A 15,738-nucleotide genomic window follows, 5' to 3' on the forward strand; every position below is an offset into this window, starting at 1 on the left:
CTCGTCGCGCGCCCATGCCACCGACGGTCTCACACGGGTCCTTCCCAGGCCGAGGCAGAGAGTCCCTGCCTAGCTCCAGGCGGAGGCTTCTCGCGGCTCCTGCCTGGGTACTGGCGAATAAGCGGGCTGGGCTACTGCCATTCCTGCCCAGCAGCAGACGCCTCCAGCCCGTCCTAGGCGGGCGTTGGTTTTCTTGCGACCCACGCAAAAAAGTTGACTCAAAAATGTGAACACTAGATCCATATCCAGAAATAACCCAGAAGGAGCCGCAGGGAGACGCCGCTAGCCCTCGAAACGTATATAAAGACCAAGGCTTCGATACAGAGGCCTCACAAGATCACGTAGCGTCTCAAACGTTGCGTGTGATCTGAACTTTTCGTATAGCCAAGTTTTTTTCACGAACGATAATTTTTGGATTATTAGCTTTGTTGTGGTTTATGGGTGTAGCAGTCAAATAGCGTTTTTCATGTGACTGAAACTCTGCAGCGTTAGTTGGTACACAGTAACTCACGTGGGCCCGCGTCAGTTTGAAGTGTCAGTTTTCCAATGCGATTTATTAATGTGGGTCTATTAAATGACGTAGTGCTACTTAGATGCAGAAAGCCCTTTGGTGCTCACTGGTTCTCGCTCAGCGCGAGCACTGGGAAGTAGGAGGACGCGCCGTCGGGACGCGAAACATTGACGTGATATCTTGCGGCGGGGCTACCGTCTTTGACGCTTCCGAGCTTAGCTTGCAGGCTCTGCCCGTTTGCGACTAACGCTTCAAAGGTGCGCAAGAGAGCGCTATAGTGTGCGTCAGCCTGCTCCTTTACTAGTCTTGTGCCCGTGTTAACGCTCAGGTTTGGCTCGCCGTCGCCTACGTGGATAGCGTGCACGATGGTGTCGATAGCGGCCTTGGCGCCTTCGAGCTCTGATTTGGTGAAGGCGAGCGATCTCGCCAATTTTGCAGTGAACATGGGCTCTGCAATTGTGAAGTCTTTCAAAGAGTTCTCAAAAACTTGGTAAGATGGCAGCTCGGGGACACCAATGGACGCAAAAGTCTTGAACCTGAGCTTGTGGATGAACTCAGGCGAGGTAAACTTGTTGCCGCCTGGGGGCTTGCTGTCTATCAAGCCCGATGACTGGAGAACCGCAAAGTGGAAGACTTGTGACAAGGAGAGGACCTTCACTGCAGTGCACTCCATCAAGCTATAGGTGACGAATTTGAGGTTTGCATTAAGCTGCGGGATGTCGTTTTCCATGCTCCACCGGTACTTGGCGCGCAACTTTTCCTTCTTCTCGCCGGCTTTCAGCTTCTTTAGCTTCTTGTTCATGTTGTGGATGGAGGTGATCAGCTTTTCGATAAATCCCAGGGTCCTTTGAAGGCAGTTCTCGAGGTGCTGGGCCAAGTAGTAAGCATACCAGAACATTGAGAAGAACTCCCATGGCTTGTACACGTCTAACTCAAAGCCCTTCAGAACAAAGTCCAGCATCGCTCGCAATTTCATATAGAACACCCAAGTGGTCAGGGGCATGAAAGAACTGCTGTCTTGAAGCTCATCTTTGATACCTTGGGCCTCCAGCTCCAGCTCGAACGTCTCAATTTGGGCCTGCAGAGAGTCCCACAACAAGAGCTGGCGATTATAGCCCTGTCTATACCTGCATCTATTTTGAGCCGTGTTTTGGTACCATTCAAACAGAATTCCTGAGACTTCTTGCATGAACTCGTTGAACTTTTGCACCAAAGCCGAGTTTTCAGGGGCATCGAGCAGCTCGTGCGCAAGGTTTGTTCCACAGAGTGAGAAATCCAAAAGATGTTCTTTTGAAAAATCATTGAATGTGTATTTCCCAAGCACTGTTTGATCATCCCTCATTAAGTACAATGGGAAAAAGGCCCTGGCAACAACATGTCTTTGCCTAGTTCTGTTGAAAAAAAAGGCAAATTGTAACGTCTCGGAGGCAGATCTAGCACTCGTAACAGCCAGAACCTTTAGCATATCAACGCACAGTTCCACATATGCCTCGTATTCCTCTCCAGCGGATTCCACGATGTCTCTCGGTGGGAACTGATTTGAAAGCCGTTTTTGGATGCCGGGTGAGAACGCGCCAGTACACACTTCGGGAGCAACCGGTGCGTAAACCTTGAGTTTCTGCGCGCATTGCATTAAATCGAGCAATGGCTGCTTGTTGGGCGCAGCGAGATCTTCAGCCTTGGAAGGCAAATAGTCTTGAAACTCAATTAGGTTTCTGAGGAGTTTCAAAATGAGTACAAGCTGGTCAGCGTGCTTATACTCGGCTTCCAACAACGCGATGCTGCGGTCCATGTGTTCTCTGATAGTAGTGATGGGAACCATGGATAGCATATTTAGACCCATGGTGTTGCAGTTCAAGTCCTCCTCTTCGAAAACGACACCGGCCTTGAAGAGCGTACTTACAAACTTCACAAAGAAGCATGATCCAACTACGCAACTGGTTAGAACCTGATCAAAAAGCGGGTTGCCTGTTTGGAGTAAGCACGAGGATAAATCCGTGCTGGGATCATCAGTATATCGCCTTACTGCGTCTTCCACGTAGCGGCAACTCAGCACAGTCGTTGGTAACGTTTGGAAGCCGGCCAGCCACACCATAATAGATCTACATAGACGATCCGCGACAGCAGTAACAAATTTCAGTTTCTCCTCCTCAGAGCCACCGTAGGGGGTTGAGCAATCGAAACGCTTTTCTTCTGGCGAAAGTTCCAAAAGACTCGAGTCTAGCTTCAGGTTGTCTATCTCCAGCGAATGTGTTCCTTCAAACAAATCAAATGATGGGTCCTTGATGATACTCTCAGGTTTCATACGACTCGCCAGAGAGGAGAAGGCATCGGTGACATCTACAAGCTTTCTCTCGAGCTTGAGCTGCGCCAATTGAGCTTCGAGGTCTTCCATATTTGCCCTAGGGACGACGCAGGTGTGCCATTCTACATTTCACCGTTTTCATCTAACGCGCGTGTGCTTTGTCACTTTTTCCTGCAGGACTTGCAATAACTGTGTACGTCGGATAAGTCAGCTCTTATCTTGACCTTGTATTTGAATCAGCCACTAGCGTAGCCACAACAATACCGTCAAATGAGGGGCCCCACTGGATGCTGATTTCCTGACGGTAGCTTCGCTTTTAGTTTTTTCGTTGCGTGAAGGATGCGTGATTTGCTTGCAAAATGAACCCCATGGTATATCGAAAACCTTGAGTTGTGAATTGTATTCAAGCGCAATGTTTCTGAAAATCAGACCACAGCTTCAATATCTCCCTCGCTGTCTTACAGTCGATGGCACTTCTGGGTTATTATCACCAGCCGTTTCGTGGAAATGAGAGAAGTCACTATCAACGTTAGTAATTTAGCCGCCAATACTACTGGAGATAAGCTCGGCGGTTAGAGAATAGAGTATGAAAGAGTCGCACTGCGTTCAATTTCCGCAGCTCAAAGAACGGCCTTTCGGTTTACTTCGAAAACCAAGTACCACCGCTCGGCTCATCGGCTGCCCCTTCCCGAGGTCCAGGTTACCGGTTATCCAAAATCCAGGTTTGCACATCTGGAAGTGATTTGGCGCGCGGCAACAAAGATTTGTTGAGCCTTGATGGGGTGCCTGTAATTTGAGATGCACTCACATCCAAGGGAGTTGGAGTGCATTTATCAGCCTCCCGTTGCGCTTCACTATAAGTGTTATCTTAGCTACCGGACGTCGCTCTTCAGCCAGAGGGACGCGGGCACAAATACTGAGTCAATATTCCTTCGTCAATATTGTGAGGAAAGCATGACATATCCGAGAAGGCTTCAAACTCAGGAAGGCAGACCCAGTTTCGGAGCTACTTTTCTCGAGGGACTGTTCGATCACATGCCTTGCGATCTCGGAGCCTGAACCCGTTTTAAACGCGGAAAGTAAAAATGTTGTTGATACCCCAATCAATCTCACTGATAATGAACCTCGCTTGAAGAGACACACATCACGACGGAGCAGAAACTAGCATGCTGCGACAAGCCTGCCCAAACTTTCTCAAAGTTGAGGGAACACGGTGCTTTGGTTTAAGGTTCAACTCGAGCCTACGGACACCACTGCAAGAATATGAACGTTTGGTACGAGCCGGTAGACTGAGCGATGACCCGTTGCAAAGAGGCGTAATCAGCTCTCTAGGCGGATTGCACCAGTCGCTAGTAGAGTACAAGCCCTTCAAAATCAAAGATCCCAATCCATTGGCTCAAGTGGGTTGGCGAAACTCGAAATTGGGCCGACTGCTGTTGCGACCAAAATATTCTACTGAGGGCATTCCGAAGGGCATCTACCTCTACGGTGACGTGGGGTGCGGCAAGACTATGCTGATGGATCTGTTTTATTCTACAGTTCCTCCCCATCTGACCAAGAGACGGATGCATTTCCACCAGTTCATGCAGTACGTGCATAGAAGGGCACACGAGCTTCTGAACGAGCTCAACTTGGACGCTTTGGCTGACGCTAAACACAAGGATATAGACACGATCCCGTTTCTCGCCACGGAAATTGCTCGCCAATCCAGAGTCTTGTGTTTTGATGAGTTTCAAGTTACCGATGTTGCCGATGCCATGATTTTACGGCGCTTGCTCACCGCTCTTCTTTCCAGGAAGTACGGTGTGGTGCTTTTTACTACCAGCAACCGGAAGCCGGACGATTTATATCTCAATGGAATCCAGCGCGAGTCTTTCGTTCCATGTATCGAGCTACTGAAAGAGAGAACCGAAGTTGTGAACTTGAACTCGCAAACAGATTACCGCAAAGTTAGCAGACCGCATTCTGCAGTCTATTACGCCCCCAAGAACGGTATAGCGTACATGTCGCAGGAGTGTCAACAAGCTCGCCAACAGCATGTCGAACAATGGTACAAATTCTTTTCTCAGATGGGGCCGCATGGCCAAGCCACTTCGACCGCAGACACAACTGCTCATGAGACGCTCACAGACTTCAAACTGAGAGTCTGGGGCCGGGAGCTAAACGTGCCCAAGTGTACGCCAGAACGAGTGGCTCAATTCACATTCAAACAACTTTGCGGGGAACCATTAGCAGCTGGCGATTATCTCGCACTAGCCAGCTATTTCAAGTGCTTTGTAATAACGGATATACCGTACCTTTCAATACACGTCCGGGATGAGGTAAGAAGGTTTATCACGTTCCTTGATGCTGTGTATGATAATGGCGGTAAGCTCGCAACCACTGCGGCCGCAGAATTCCAGACTCTTTTCGTTGAGCCAGAAACTATCCTCAACAACTACCAACTGAAGGCCTCACAAAGCAAACTAGAGTCTGACAAAGCTTCGGCAAACTTCTTCAAAGTTGATGAAGAACGTTTTGCGTTTGCTAGAGCCCTCAGCAGGCTCTCGCAGATGAGCACCTCGGACTGGGTTGAAAAGTAACTCAGGTGCAAGACTTGAAAAGCACTGTGCCAAGACTGAAAGCTATTGAAGCCAAATACTGACAAGCGGAAAATGTGGCTTGAAATGACGAAAACAGCTACAGGAGGACAGAAGTAATATATTGAAATATTCTTCCGGATTAGCTGGCTTTCTTGGGCGACATTAACGGACAAAGCAATAACAGGACGCAAGGTGTTCTTTACGATATGCGTTAGCCTTCCTCCCCAAGTTAGGATTCGTTGCGCAGTTAGAAACAATTAATGAGCTTCCTAGACTCCTGGGAACCTACCATATTTGTATTCACATTAAATACCAAAATACCGGCCTGAGATGTAATGTCACAGGTCGAGCTAAATCATTAAAATATTACCCGATAGTTCTCGTGTTGTCAACAGTTTGGTTTTTTAGACTTTGAATACTGCATTGCTTATGTTTGTGGATCTACGGAGGCTCGAGGCTAGCATAAAGAAAGTTCTCATACCTCTGAATATTCTAGTAGCCGCCTGTTGCAAGTTGTTTAGTTGCAGATTACCTCATCCAGATCATGTGCTGTTCTCGATTTATGTCGATGCAGATGTTAAAAAAAAATATGACAAGAATGCAGAGTAATTGAGCGGTACATTCTAAAAGAAACATATCAGTGAGAAAGTAGTTGACCAGTTTATCATACGGAGGCTTGACTGTGCTCAAAGATAGTCAGCAACTTTGGTCCTTGCCGAAGCTTCGCATCGCATTAGGCATATTAATCATTATAGAAAAATACTTATTCATATCGATAGGTGTTGATCGGCAGGGCATTGATGTATCTAAGCGTTCTCGAAGTTGGGCCTATTCCATTTCTGTTATGGACACATTTGCTGTTTGAGTATGCTTCTGCAGGGGCGCTTCATGCTAGAGCAGGCGTGGCGACGGGGAGCTACGATATATCCTCTCAATCCGGGGTACGATCGCTCTCAGAACCTACTCAGTCAATCCCCGCCGAGACTGTTTCTAGTGATGGCAGGAGTAATTTCCTGACATCGTACGCATCTTCTGGGTCGACTCGCCCTGTATCAACAGGGGCCGTTTCATCACAGGGTACTATGGGTGCTTCAACCACCGAGAGCCCTCGGTCCATATCTTATTCTGACCTAGCTTCTTCCCTCTCACAAGCCACTGAAGCAACTTCCTTGTACTTGGCTTCATCATCGAAAGACGTGCTCGAAACGAGTGGTCTTAGCGGACCTTTGCAAACTCGAACGGCAGATGCCAGCTCATCTCGTCCAGATACAACTTCTGCTCTGTCATCCTCTCCTACTAAAAGCATTTCAGGAGATACGAGCACAACTCGGTCCAGCGAAACAGCTTCAGCCGAAAGCGGCGCTGAGAGCAGTCCCCTCTTCTCAAGTGAAATATTAAGCTCAATGATTCCTCAATCCTCGGGCCACATTAATACTCAAACTAGTACTCAACCTACAACTCGAAGTTCAGCTGAAACTGACGTTAGCACCCAGTCAACAGAGGAGAGCCAAACTTCGTCTCCTATAGGAATAACTTCGGGGCAGGAGAGCTCGACCGAAGCTGGCGCTAGCGCTCAGTTAACGGAGGAGAGCCAAACTTCGTCTCCTACAAGAACAACTTCGGGGCAGGAGAGCTCGACCGAGGCTGGCGCTAGCGCTCAGTCAACGGAGGAGAGCCAAACTTCGTCTCCTACAAGAACAACGTCTGGTCAGGAGAGCTCGACCGAGGCTGGCGCTAGCGCTCAGTCAACGGAGGAGAGCCAAACTTCGTCTCCTATAGGAATAACTTCGGGGCAGGAGAGCTCGACCGAGGCTGGCGCTAGCGCTCAGTCAACGGAGGAGAGCCAAACTTCGTCTCCTACAAGAACAACTTCGGGGCAGGAGAGCTCGACCGAGGCTGGCGCTAGCGCTCAGTCAACGGAGGAGAGCCAAACTTCGTCTCCTATAGGAATAACTTCAGGACAGGAGAGCTCGACCGAGGCTGGCGCTAGCGCTCAGTCAACGGAGGAGAGCCAAACTTCGTCTCCTATAGGAATAACTTCGGGGCAGGAGAGCTCGACCGAGGCTGGCGCTAGCGCTCAGTCAACGGAGGAGAGCCAAACTTCGTCTCCTACAAGAACAACTTCGGGGCAGGAGAGCTCGACCGAGGCTGGCGCTAGCGCTCAGTCAACGGAGGAGAGCCAAACTTCGTCTCCTACAAGAACAACTTCGGGGCAGGAGAGCTCGACCGAGGCTGGCGCTAGCGCTCAGTCAACGGAGGAGAGCCAAACTTCGTCTCCTATAGGAATAACTTCAGGACAGGAGAGCTCGACCGAGGCTGGCGCTAGAGCTCAGTCAACGGAGGAGAGCCAAACTTCGTCTCCTACAAGAACAACGTCTGGTCAGGAGAGCTCGACCAAAGCTGGCACTAGTTCCCAGTCCGCACTTGGGACTTCAGTACATTCGACCACAGGATCGCCATTGGGTGGCGCGAACTCTTATTCTCAGAGCTCTTATTCAGTGCCAAGAAGTTCTGACGAATCTTACCCTTTGTCCCAGTATAATCCATCCTCAACAAGCATCTTTACATCTGAACCTTATGGTACGGCGGCAACAACTCTCTCCGATGGCGAGCCAGAGACAATAACATCAAGTTTTATTTCTGCTCGGCCTACAAGTACGGTGCCTTCCCCTTCGATAACTACTTTTATTTCCAGCACCACCACTGGTTCACCACTCCCCTCCGGGACTTTTAATTCGGCCTCAACCTCACAGGTCGTGACACGAAGCCCTGAAGGGAGTTCAATACCAGAAACTTCAAGCTCATCAACAATGAGTAGTACTTCCCAACCGAGTAGATTAAGCTTTCGTACAGAAGACATGACTACAATGCTAGGGTTTTCAAGCGGAACTTCGGAGCACTTATCGAGTTCTCGCACAGCAGGGGTGCCTACCGACTCAGGATCTTCAAGCAACCCAGGCGCTTCAACATCAAGTCCAAACGACCAGACGAGTATCAACTCACAGCCCGTGACAGCAACTTCACCCCAGCCCTCCTATACAAGCTTGTCCCCAACTTATGAATCAAGGTCCGCCCAAACCATGACTTCCGGAGCCTTGACGAGCGTCCCTGGCGAAGTTTTGCCTTCGTCTTTGAGTGCTTCCTCTGCACCACTCACGGAGACCCCGGTGCCAGGGAGAACAGATTTCTCGCAAGTCACATCCTTGTATTCCTCTGTCATGCACTCAAACGAGAATCCAGGTAGATCCGGGAATTTAGTAACCTCTTCGGCCGCTCCAGAAGTGGGCACAACAAGCAGCTTATCATTCATCACATCAGCTTATTCTGAAATAAGTGTTAGCTCTTCGGGACCAGCTGCTATATCGGCAACTCCCTCAAGAGTGCCTGGAAGTATCTCTTCATCTCAGACGCCTTCTCCCTCCGAGCCAGTTGTCTTAATGACCAGCCAGAGTTCTCAAAAATCTCAAACGACAGCGCAACCTTCTGCCGGTGTTTCTGCTTCTCAAGTATTTTTAACGAGCTCCCTCAGTCAGATGAGCTCTGCTATGTCAGCAGATAGTCTTCAGATTACTACGCGCTTGTCAGCTAGCAATACAGCTAGCAATACAGCTAGCAATACAGCTAGCCCTTCGCTCTCTGAAACCTCAGAATTAAGGGGCACCACATCAAGAGTTACAGCTACCACTGGATCAGTATCCGAAGCATCTTCCTCTTCGCTATCGCACGTTGGGATAGAGAGCGGTAGTACCCTAGTAATTCAGCCAATGAGCTCTTCACAGATTGAGAGAACTTTCACAACCTCATCAGCAGCGACCTCTAGCATACCTCAAGCCTCTGGTGAAGTTTCTAAACTCTCTTCCATCCTAATATCAAGCAGCCGCTACAAGCCCACTGGTTCCACATCAGATGCTACTAGAGCTTCGGGAACAACTGCCTTTTTTTCTAGCTCTAGAAGTTATACAATAGCAGCCTCAACCGTGTCTGCTCAAAGCACAATTTCCACAGGGTCTATGGGAACCTCAGAAAATCTCATTTCAACTGTCTCGTCGCCATCAAGCTCATTTGAAGCTAGCGTTAAGTTGACATCCATTTCTCACGGAAGCTCACAAAGCTTAACTCGCCTTCATTCAAGCAAAACTCCCGTGCCGGGATCTTCCACACCAACTGGCGCCTTGCGCAGCTCCTATGTTGAATCTAGTGCCAGCAATTTCGTCGCTTATACTACATCATCTTCTACTTCACCCGGCCTGCAAACGACGTCAAGCGGGTCTCGGCTGCCTGAAGCCGAGTCCACAAGCACAAAAACTCAAGCAAGCCGCTTTTCGCAAAATTCACAACATCCAGAGTCTCTAACCACAGCCTTCCAGCCTATCAGCTCCCAGTCTGAGAGCTTTGGAAGTGTTCAGCCGTCAAGAACACCATCCTTGGCAACGGTCTTGGCACCGAGCAGTACTAATTCAGAGGGCTCTACAAGCATGGATTGGCTACCATCGAATATTGTGACTGCATCCTACACAGGGAGTGCGCATACGCAATCATCTTTCGATGCTGACGCTACCGCTACACTCCCCCAAGCTATCATGCCGCCGACCCCCGTTACAATGCCACCAAACTATTCGCAAATCACCATAGGGTTCAAAGAGTCATTGAATTATCCGTTTTTGATCGAAAATCCGCTTGCTTCTGCTCAGATTTTTGGGTTCTTGCCAGAGATATTGAGGTATCCTTTTTCTGTGCGGGCTTCTCGCTCAAATTCATCTACCAGTAGCGTGAAGCGAGATTTGGTGGGAGATTCTGGCAACCTATTGCTGGATAATAGCACGTTGATTCTGGATAAACTTAATTGGAAAACTTCTATTATGAACTCTCTCTCTAGCAATGTGAGTGTATCTCGAAACGGTAGTCACAACGCATTCCGGGCAAATTTTTCCGGAGTTGCCGTGAGTTCAATAGTACCGTTGATCGTGTCTGGAAACGATTACATCACCTCTGTGGCCGTAGTTTATTTCCCAACGGAAGCAGTTGAGGTTCTTCAAAAAATGATCATTAACGGCGCATCGCGCATTTATAAGAACCCTGACCAATCCTTACGGGATATGGCACTACTAATTGACTCCAAAATCCCAATAACAGGTATCATAAGCAGTGACGGTTCGGGCCAGGGTAGCGGTTCGTCCGGAGGTTCTGGATCATCCAGTGGCTCCGATGGAACGGGTTCAAGTGGCTCAAGTTCGGAGTCGGACTATGAGGATGTTAAAAATGACAATTCCGGCACCCTTGACGGGTACAAAAATTTTCAAGTTAAGTTCTTCACTACCAAGAGGCTTGTTATTTTTCTACCAGTGTTCATAGTCGCTGTCACAATGTGGATTTCACTAGGACTTCTTTTTTTTGGAAGCTTATTCAGAAAAGGCTCGCTGCAGGGTATGGCAGGTAATTTGGAGAAGAAGTGGAATACTGACCAAAAAACGCTCGATAATTACTTTGGAATCACTGAATTCATTGGAAAAAGGCAATCTGCTGACCTTGAAAAGAATCTAGCTGGATCATTTCATAATGATGAAAGTAGCTCTGACGCTTTTGATGATGATGATTTACTTGCCGTTGGTAATGGGATGTTTTTCAGTAAGAGTACAGGTCTAACTTACCACGTTGATCGCGAGGGGAATTTCTTTTATGCCGGTACTGCAAACAAGGCTGTTCTGCCACTGAAATCAAAGTCTACTTCCAAACTTGAAGCTTCAAATATGGTTCCCAATGGAGAATCTGACCCTAAAAATGAGGCAAACGAAGCAAACGAAGCAAAAGAAGAAGGCGAAGAAAACGAAGAAAGAAAAGAAAACGAAGAAAAGCCTTGCTCAAACGGTGAATTCCGGGACGATGCAGAAGTCGAGGAATTTGATGTTGATGAGGATGGAAATGTTGAGCTCTCAGTTTCAGACCTGGAACGTTTATCCCTTGACGAACACAATTCAGACACAATTGAAAGTTACAACAACCAGCAGTATTACAAGATGAAGCAGCTGCTTCAAAATTTAAACAATGATGACATCGAGGGCGCTTTTAGCACAGAAAATGAGGGTGCTGCTGGAAACATTTCCAGTACTGGAAACGAGTCCAAACTTATGCCACTTTCAAGCGAGAGCTCGAAGTTACTTGTGCAGCTATCAACAGATGATGATAATTTGGAGGAGTACTTTTACAGCGAAGAAGCTCAACTTGAGGGGATTGGCAAAACAACTAGTCCACAGCCAGAGCCCGAATCGGAAGATAATGATGATGTTGAAGATTTTAATATCGATTCGGATTCAGAAGAGGAAGGTGAAGATGTGAATGATGTCCACGTTGGAGAATTTGATGAGTTAGATGAAGTGATGTATCGCCGCTTTTCTAGCGCCAGCGGTTTGACGAGATTCCAGGGGGGGAGCTCAAGTTCCAACACCTTCATAAGCTTGATGCAGCAACGTAATTCAAACATGCTGCCTTTTAGCACTCACGCATTGGGCTCAACATCTTCGGAGGGCTACCACGAAATAACAGCTTCTGATGGACTACAAACTGACTCCTCAAATTTTGCGAGTCAAAGCAGCCCCGAAGACCCCGTCGAATTGCTTGGCAGCAAGCCCCCAATGTCTGCGTCGCATACGAAGTCTGCACCCAAGAGACCCAATAGGCCATCATCCATAATTAGCCTGGAGAAAGATAGCATCATAGGACAAGCGCATTCGAAAGCAGCGTTGAACACAGTCAGGAGACCAAAAATACAACCGCATCAAAAACCCTCAAATCCTCGAGAGACGGCTGGTCCGCCTTCGAGACATGAAACGATTGCTGTTGAAAGAACTCAAAATATAAAGATATCGAAAAAGGAAAAGTCGAGAAGGTCAAGCTTCCGGAAATCTGTGGCAGAGACACTTCATAGTGCAAACGTATTCAGCGGGAGTACTCGCGGAAGGTCATCAACTTTGAACGACGTCGGTCCACGAGGCCACACTCGAGAAGAGCTTAATAAGATCAGAATTTCAGGACCTATCTATTCGGAAAATTCTCTCGGATGAAGCTCGCCAAGCATTTAGCAAGCATCTAACAAGCACACAATAATCACCAACATACATATACCCCAGCTTCGATGCTTAAGTAATTGCATAATTATTTGTTTAGTATTATAATGAAGTTGCACATGAATCACGGCTCAGGATAGTAAGTAGCGATAAGTGATTGAACTAAAGTGAGCAGCGAACGAAATTGTAAGTTGTATAGAGTCTCTGTACGTTGGTCAGCGTGTTACTTTCTTTGCAACCTCTACGGATTCTCCTCATGAAACGTTTGGCAACTGGTAATGATCTAGAGGTTTCGAGCCAAAAGTATAGAAGAGGGTACAAGGCCTGTCTAAATTGCAGGTCGCGCAAAACTAGGTGCGACTTGGGCCCTCCTGACAGTCCGCGCGACCCTCCATGCGTTCGGTGTAAAAGAGAGCGCAAGGAGTGCGTATTTTTGGAGAATAGTAAGCGTGGAGGAAGAAAGCGAATTGAATGGACTGTAGATGGAAACACTGATGTCAATGCCACAGCGCGTTTCGAGGCTGAAGACAAGTACATCCCAGTTGCAACACTGAAAGATACAACTTCGATTAAAGAAGGCAGTCTTACACCTGAGCTCAATAGCATGCACAATGCGCTCGAGTTTTTGGCCAAGGCCGCGGGCTCTGCAGCGAAGGAAGACTCAAGAAGCCGTATACCTTCTTATGAAAGGCAAGATAAAACAATCCGTGAGAAAACTTATCACCGCGAAGAAAGTCCAAATCAACACGCCTCAGGTAGCAAAAGGGCAAGTCTTGCCACACCCGGTAAATTAATTGAAAAGTTAAGTGATTGGAAACCTGGCTCGCTGTACGACCTTGGGGACGTTGAATACATTGGGGGCCACAAACTTCTTACAGAAAAAGAAGCTACGCGTTTAATAGACCTTTTCTTTCTCAACATGCATCCATTCTTCCCCTACATTCCATTTCAGCTTCGATGCTCACAGGAGCTTAAAAGATACCCGATTCTACTCTGTGCCATACTGACAATCTCAGCCAGATATCACAACTTCGCAGAACACAAAGTTAGCGAAGGAGAACGAAGCTCGCGTAATATCGAGGTTCATGATAGGTTATGGATTTATTGCCAGAGACTAATTTCCCAAAGTGTTTGGGCTGAAGCAAGCACTCGTTCTGTGGGCACTATACTGGCATTTTTGTTATTTACAGAATGGAACCCAAGAGCAATCCACTGGCACTGGACAGACTATGCTAACGATACGTCTTTAAGTGACATATCCCGGAGAGATTATCATAGTGAAGCAAAACGGTCCGACAACACGAGCCTAACTGGGATGGGTGCAATGAGGCGTAGTGACCGGATGGCATGGATGCTGACTGGAACTGCGGTCCGGTTAGCGCAAGACATGGGCTTCATGAACAACAGCCCTAAAATATTCACGGCGTTACATATTACAGAGACTCAAACCGCTATGAATATGAATCAAAGAAGCATTCTCTCGCAGTCTCTTGCAGAAGTATCACTTAATGGCCACGATGGAGACTCTGGTCTCAGTAGTGCTTGCATAGAAGAGATATTCCGTAATGAAGACAGTAAGAGAAGGTGGAAAAGTTACACACAACAGCGCGATAGTGTTGAGGGAAAGAGCGTAGGCTTTTGCGACAATGAGAAAGAGTTTTTGATAGATGAATATGCTTTTTTTCACAATGAAGATAGCGATGCGTACCGCGACCTTAGCAACCTTGGAACGCATGAAAAGTCAAAACTAAGTGCAGCTGACAAGCTACTTTTTACCCCCAGGCAACGAGCCAAGGTTGAACTTTTAAGAATCATGTCAATTGGCTATGAAGCAATATATTATAAAGATACGAAGCTTACTTTGATCGATCATAAACATAAGCTTGCTGTACTCGGCATTTTAGCACCCATGATAAAAGGGTGGCACAATACTTACAAACACCTGTTAGTTCCTTTTGCTGGCGGCCAATGCCCGCCAACACGAGATGAGAACAAGAACGCGACTTACGATACGCCCAGCAAAATTGACTCCGAAAGCCTTATCAGCGATTACTTTTACTGCCAATTGTACATCTACTCACTCGCTTTGCAGATAGAAGCCGGGACAGAGAAGGATAAGAAACCAAATATCAACGAACTCACAAAAAGCGCAAAATATGTCGAGCTTGCGTACAACGCAGCGAAAGAAGTACTTCACTCTGCAATAAGAGTACACAAACTTCGGGCCTTGAAGTACATGCCAGTAAGATGGGCCGCGAGGATTATCCGTGCCGTCGCCTTTGTCGTCAGGTGCTACATGACGTTAACCGGAAGCGGCTTAGGGTCTGACCCTCGGGCCACCACAATACTGGCTGTCTGCGTTATATCCGCCGAAGAGATTATAGAAATGATCCAAAAAGCTGCAATTACTTTGCGTGAAGCGTCTCCCGATGAGCTCCATCTATGCTCGCGCTTCTCAACTGTTCTTATGTTTTTATGCACCGAGATGAAACGAAAGCAACATTCAGAGCCGCAAAACTCCGAATTACGAAGGAGCTCTTCGCATTCGCTGCACAACCCAACTGACGCACCTGCACGCATGCCCACCACGCCTGCGGAAAATTATGCGGCAACGGACTTTGCAATACCCGCATTTTTGGAAACCCCGCATCCATCTCATCTTCCGAGCGAACTTGAGGACTGGTTCTGCACGAGCGATGATGTGGGGCTTGATTTCGTCGAGCCGTGGGCTGAGATGCTAGAGCAACAGTTCATCAATAACGATAAGAACATGACGTTTGAAAACCTGTACAACGAGGCTATGGGCTACGAACACCTACCGAAACAATAAAAGTATCTCGAAAGTCCTCAATGGAAGACTGGTACGATACGCCAGAGTCCAATCGTAACTCTTATGTGCCCGCGCCAGGCGCTCGTTCCATCGTAATACAAGCGTCAGTTTGTCGTGTGACGTTACCCGGCCTTACTTTGAAGCTGCGGTATTTTCAATAACGCGCTGCCTGGAGTAAAATAAAAAATCAAGATCCGACTCATATTGAAGTGACCAAAATTGTCCATATCGCTTCTTATCGTCAAGGAAACTTTAAAGTTTTAAATACAGGCGATTTTTAAGCCTAGAGGTCGTTATCGAGAAGCCCAAGAATCTTCAAAAAATTTTCCGCGGGTCCTTTCTATTGTGTGTTTACCGTAAAGTTCAAGTATTCGCGCAGCTCAGACAAAGATTTGCGCAGGTCGTTCGAGAAGTCGAAACTGAAAAATTGCCGGTTATCATCAGGTCTG

General features: G+C 47.6%; 4 protein-coding genes across 4 annotated transcripts; 3 read left to right on the top strand and 1 right to left on the bottom strand.

Moving 5' to 3' along the window:
* Nucleotides 1-614: 614 nt before the first annotated feature.
* MAK10 (Mak10p) lies at nucleotides 615-2,816 on the bottom strand (the record flags this gene model as incomplete). Its single annotated transcript, XM_002555148.1, has 1 exon — nucleotides 615-2,816. The coding sequence occupies one exon, from the start codon at nucleotides 2,814-2,816 to the stop codon at nucleotides 615-617; it is 2,202 nt and encodes a 733-aa protein (XP_002555194.1).
* Nucleotides 2,817-3,982: 1,166 nt separating this feature from the next.
* Nucleotides 3,983-5,398, top strand: AFG1 (Afg1p; the record flags this gene model as incomplete). The annotated part of the gene is made up of 1 exon (XM_002555149.1): nucleotides 3,983-5,398. The coding sequence occupies one exon, from the start codon at nucleotides 3,983-3,985 to the stop codon at nucleotides 5,396-5,398; it is 1,416 nt and encodes a 471-aa protein (XP_002555195.1).
* Nucleotides 5,399-6,198: 800 nt separating this feature from the next.
* Nucleotides 6,199-12,456, top strand: HKR1 (Hkr1p; the record flags this gene model as incomplete). Its single annotated transcript, XM_002555150.1, has 1 exon — nucleotides 6,199-12,456. One exon carries the CDS (start codon nucleotides 6,199-6,201, stop codon nucleotides 12,454-12,456), a length of 6,258 nt encoding a protein of 2,085 aa, XP_002555196.1.
* A 259-nt stretch (nucleotides 12,457-12,715) lies between these two features.
* ARO80 (Aro80p) lies at nucleotides 12,716-15,289 on the top strand (the record flags this gene model as incomplete). The annotated part of the gene is made up of 1 exon (XM_002555151.1): nucleotides 12,716-15,289. The coding sequence occupies one exon, from the start codon at nucleotides 12,716-12,718 to the stop codon at nucleotides 15,287-15,289; it is 2,574 nt and encodes an 857-aa protein (XP_002555197.1).
* Nucleotides 15,290-15,738: the final 449 nt, after the last annotated feature.

Source organism: Lachancea thermotolerans (assembly GCF_000142805.1).
Source record: "Lachancea thermotolerans CBS 6340 chromosome G complete sequence".
In the NCBI taxonomy this organism is placed as follows: Eukaryota; Fungi; Ascomycota; class Saccharomycetes; order Saccharomycetales; family Saccharomycetaceae; genus Lachancea; species Lachancea thermotolerans.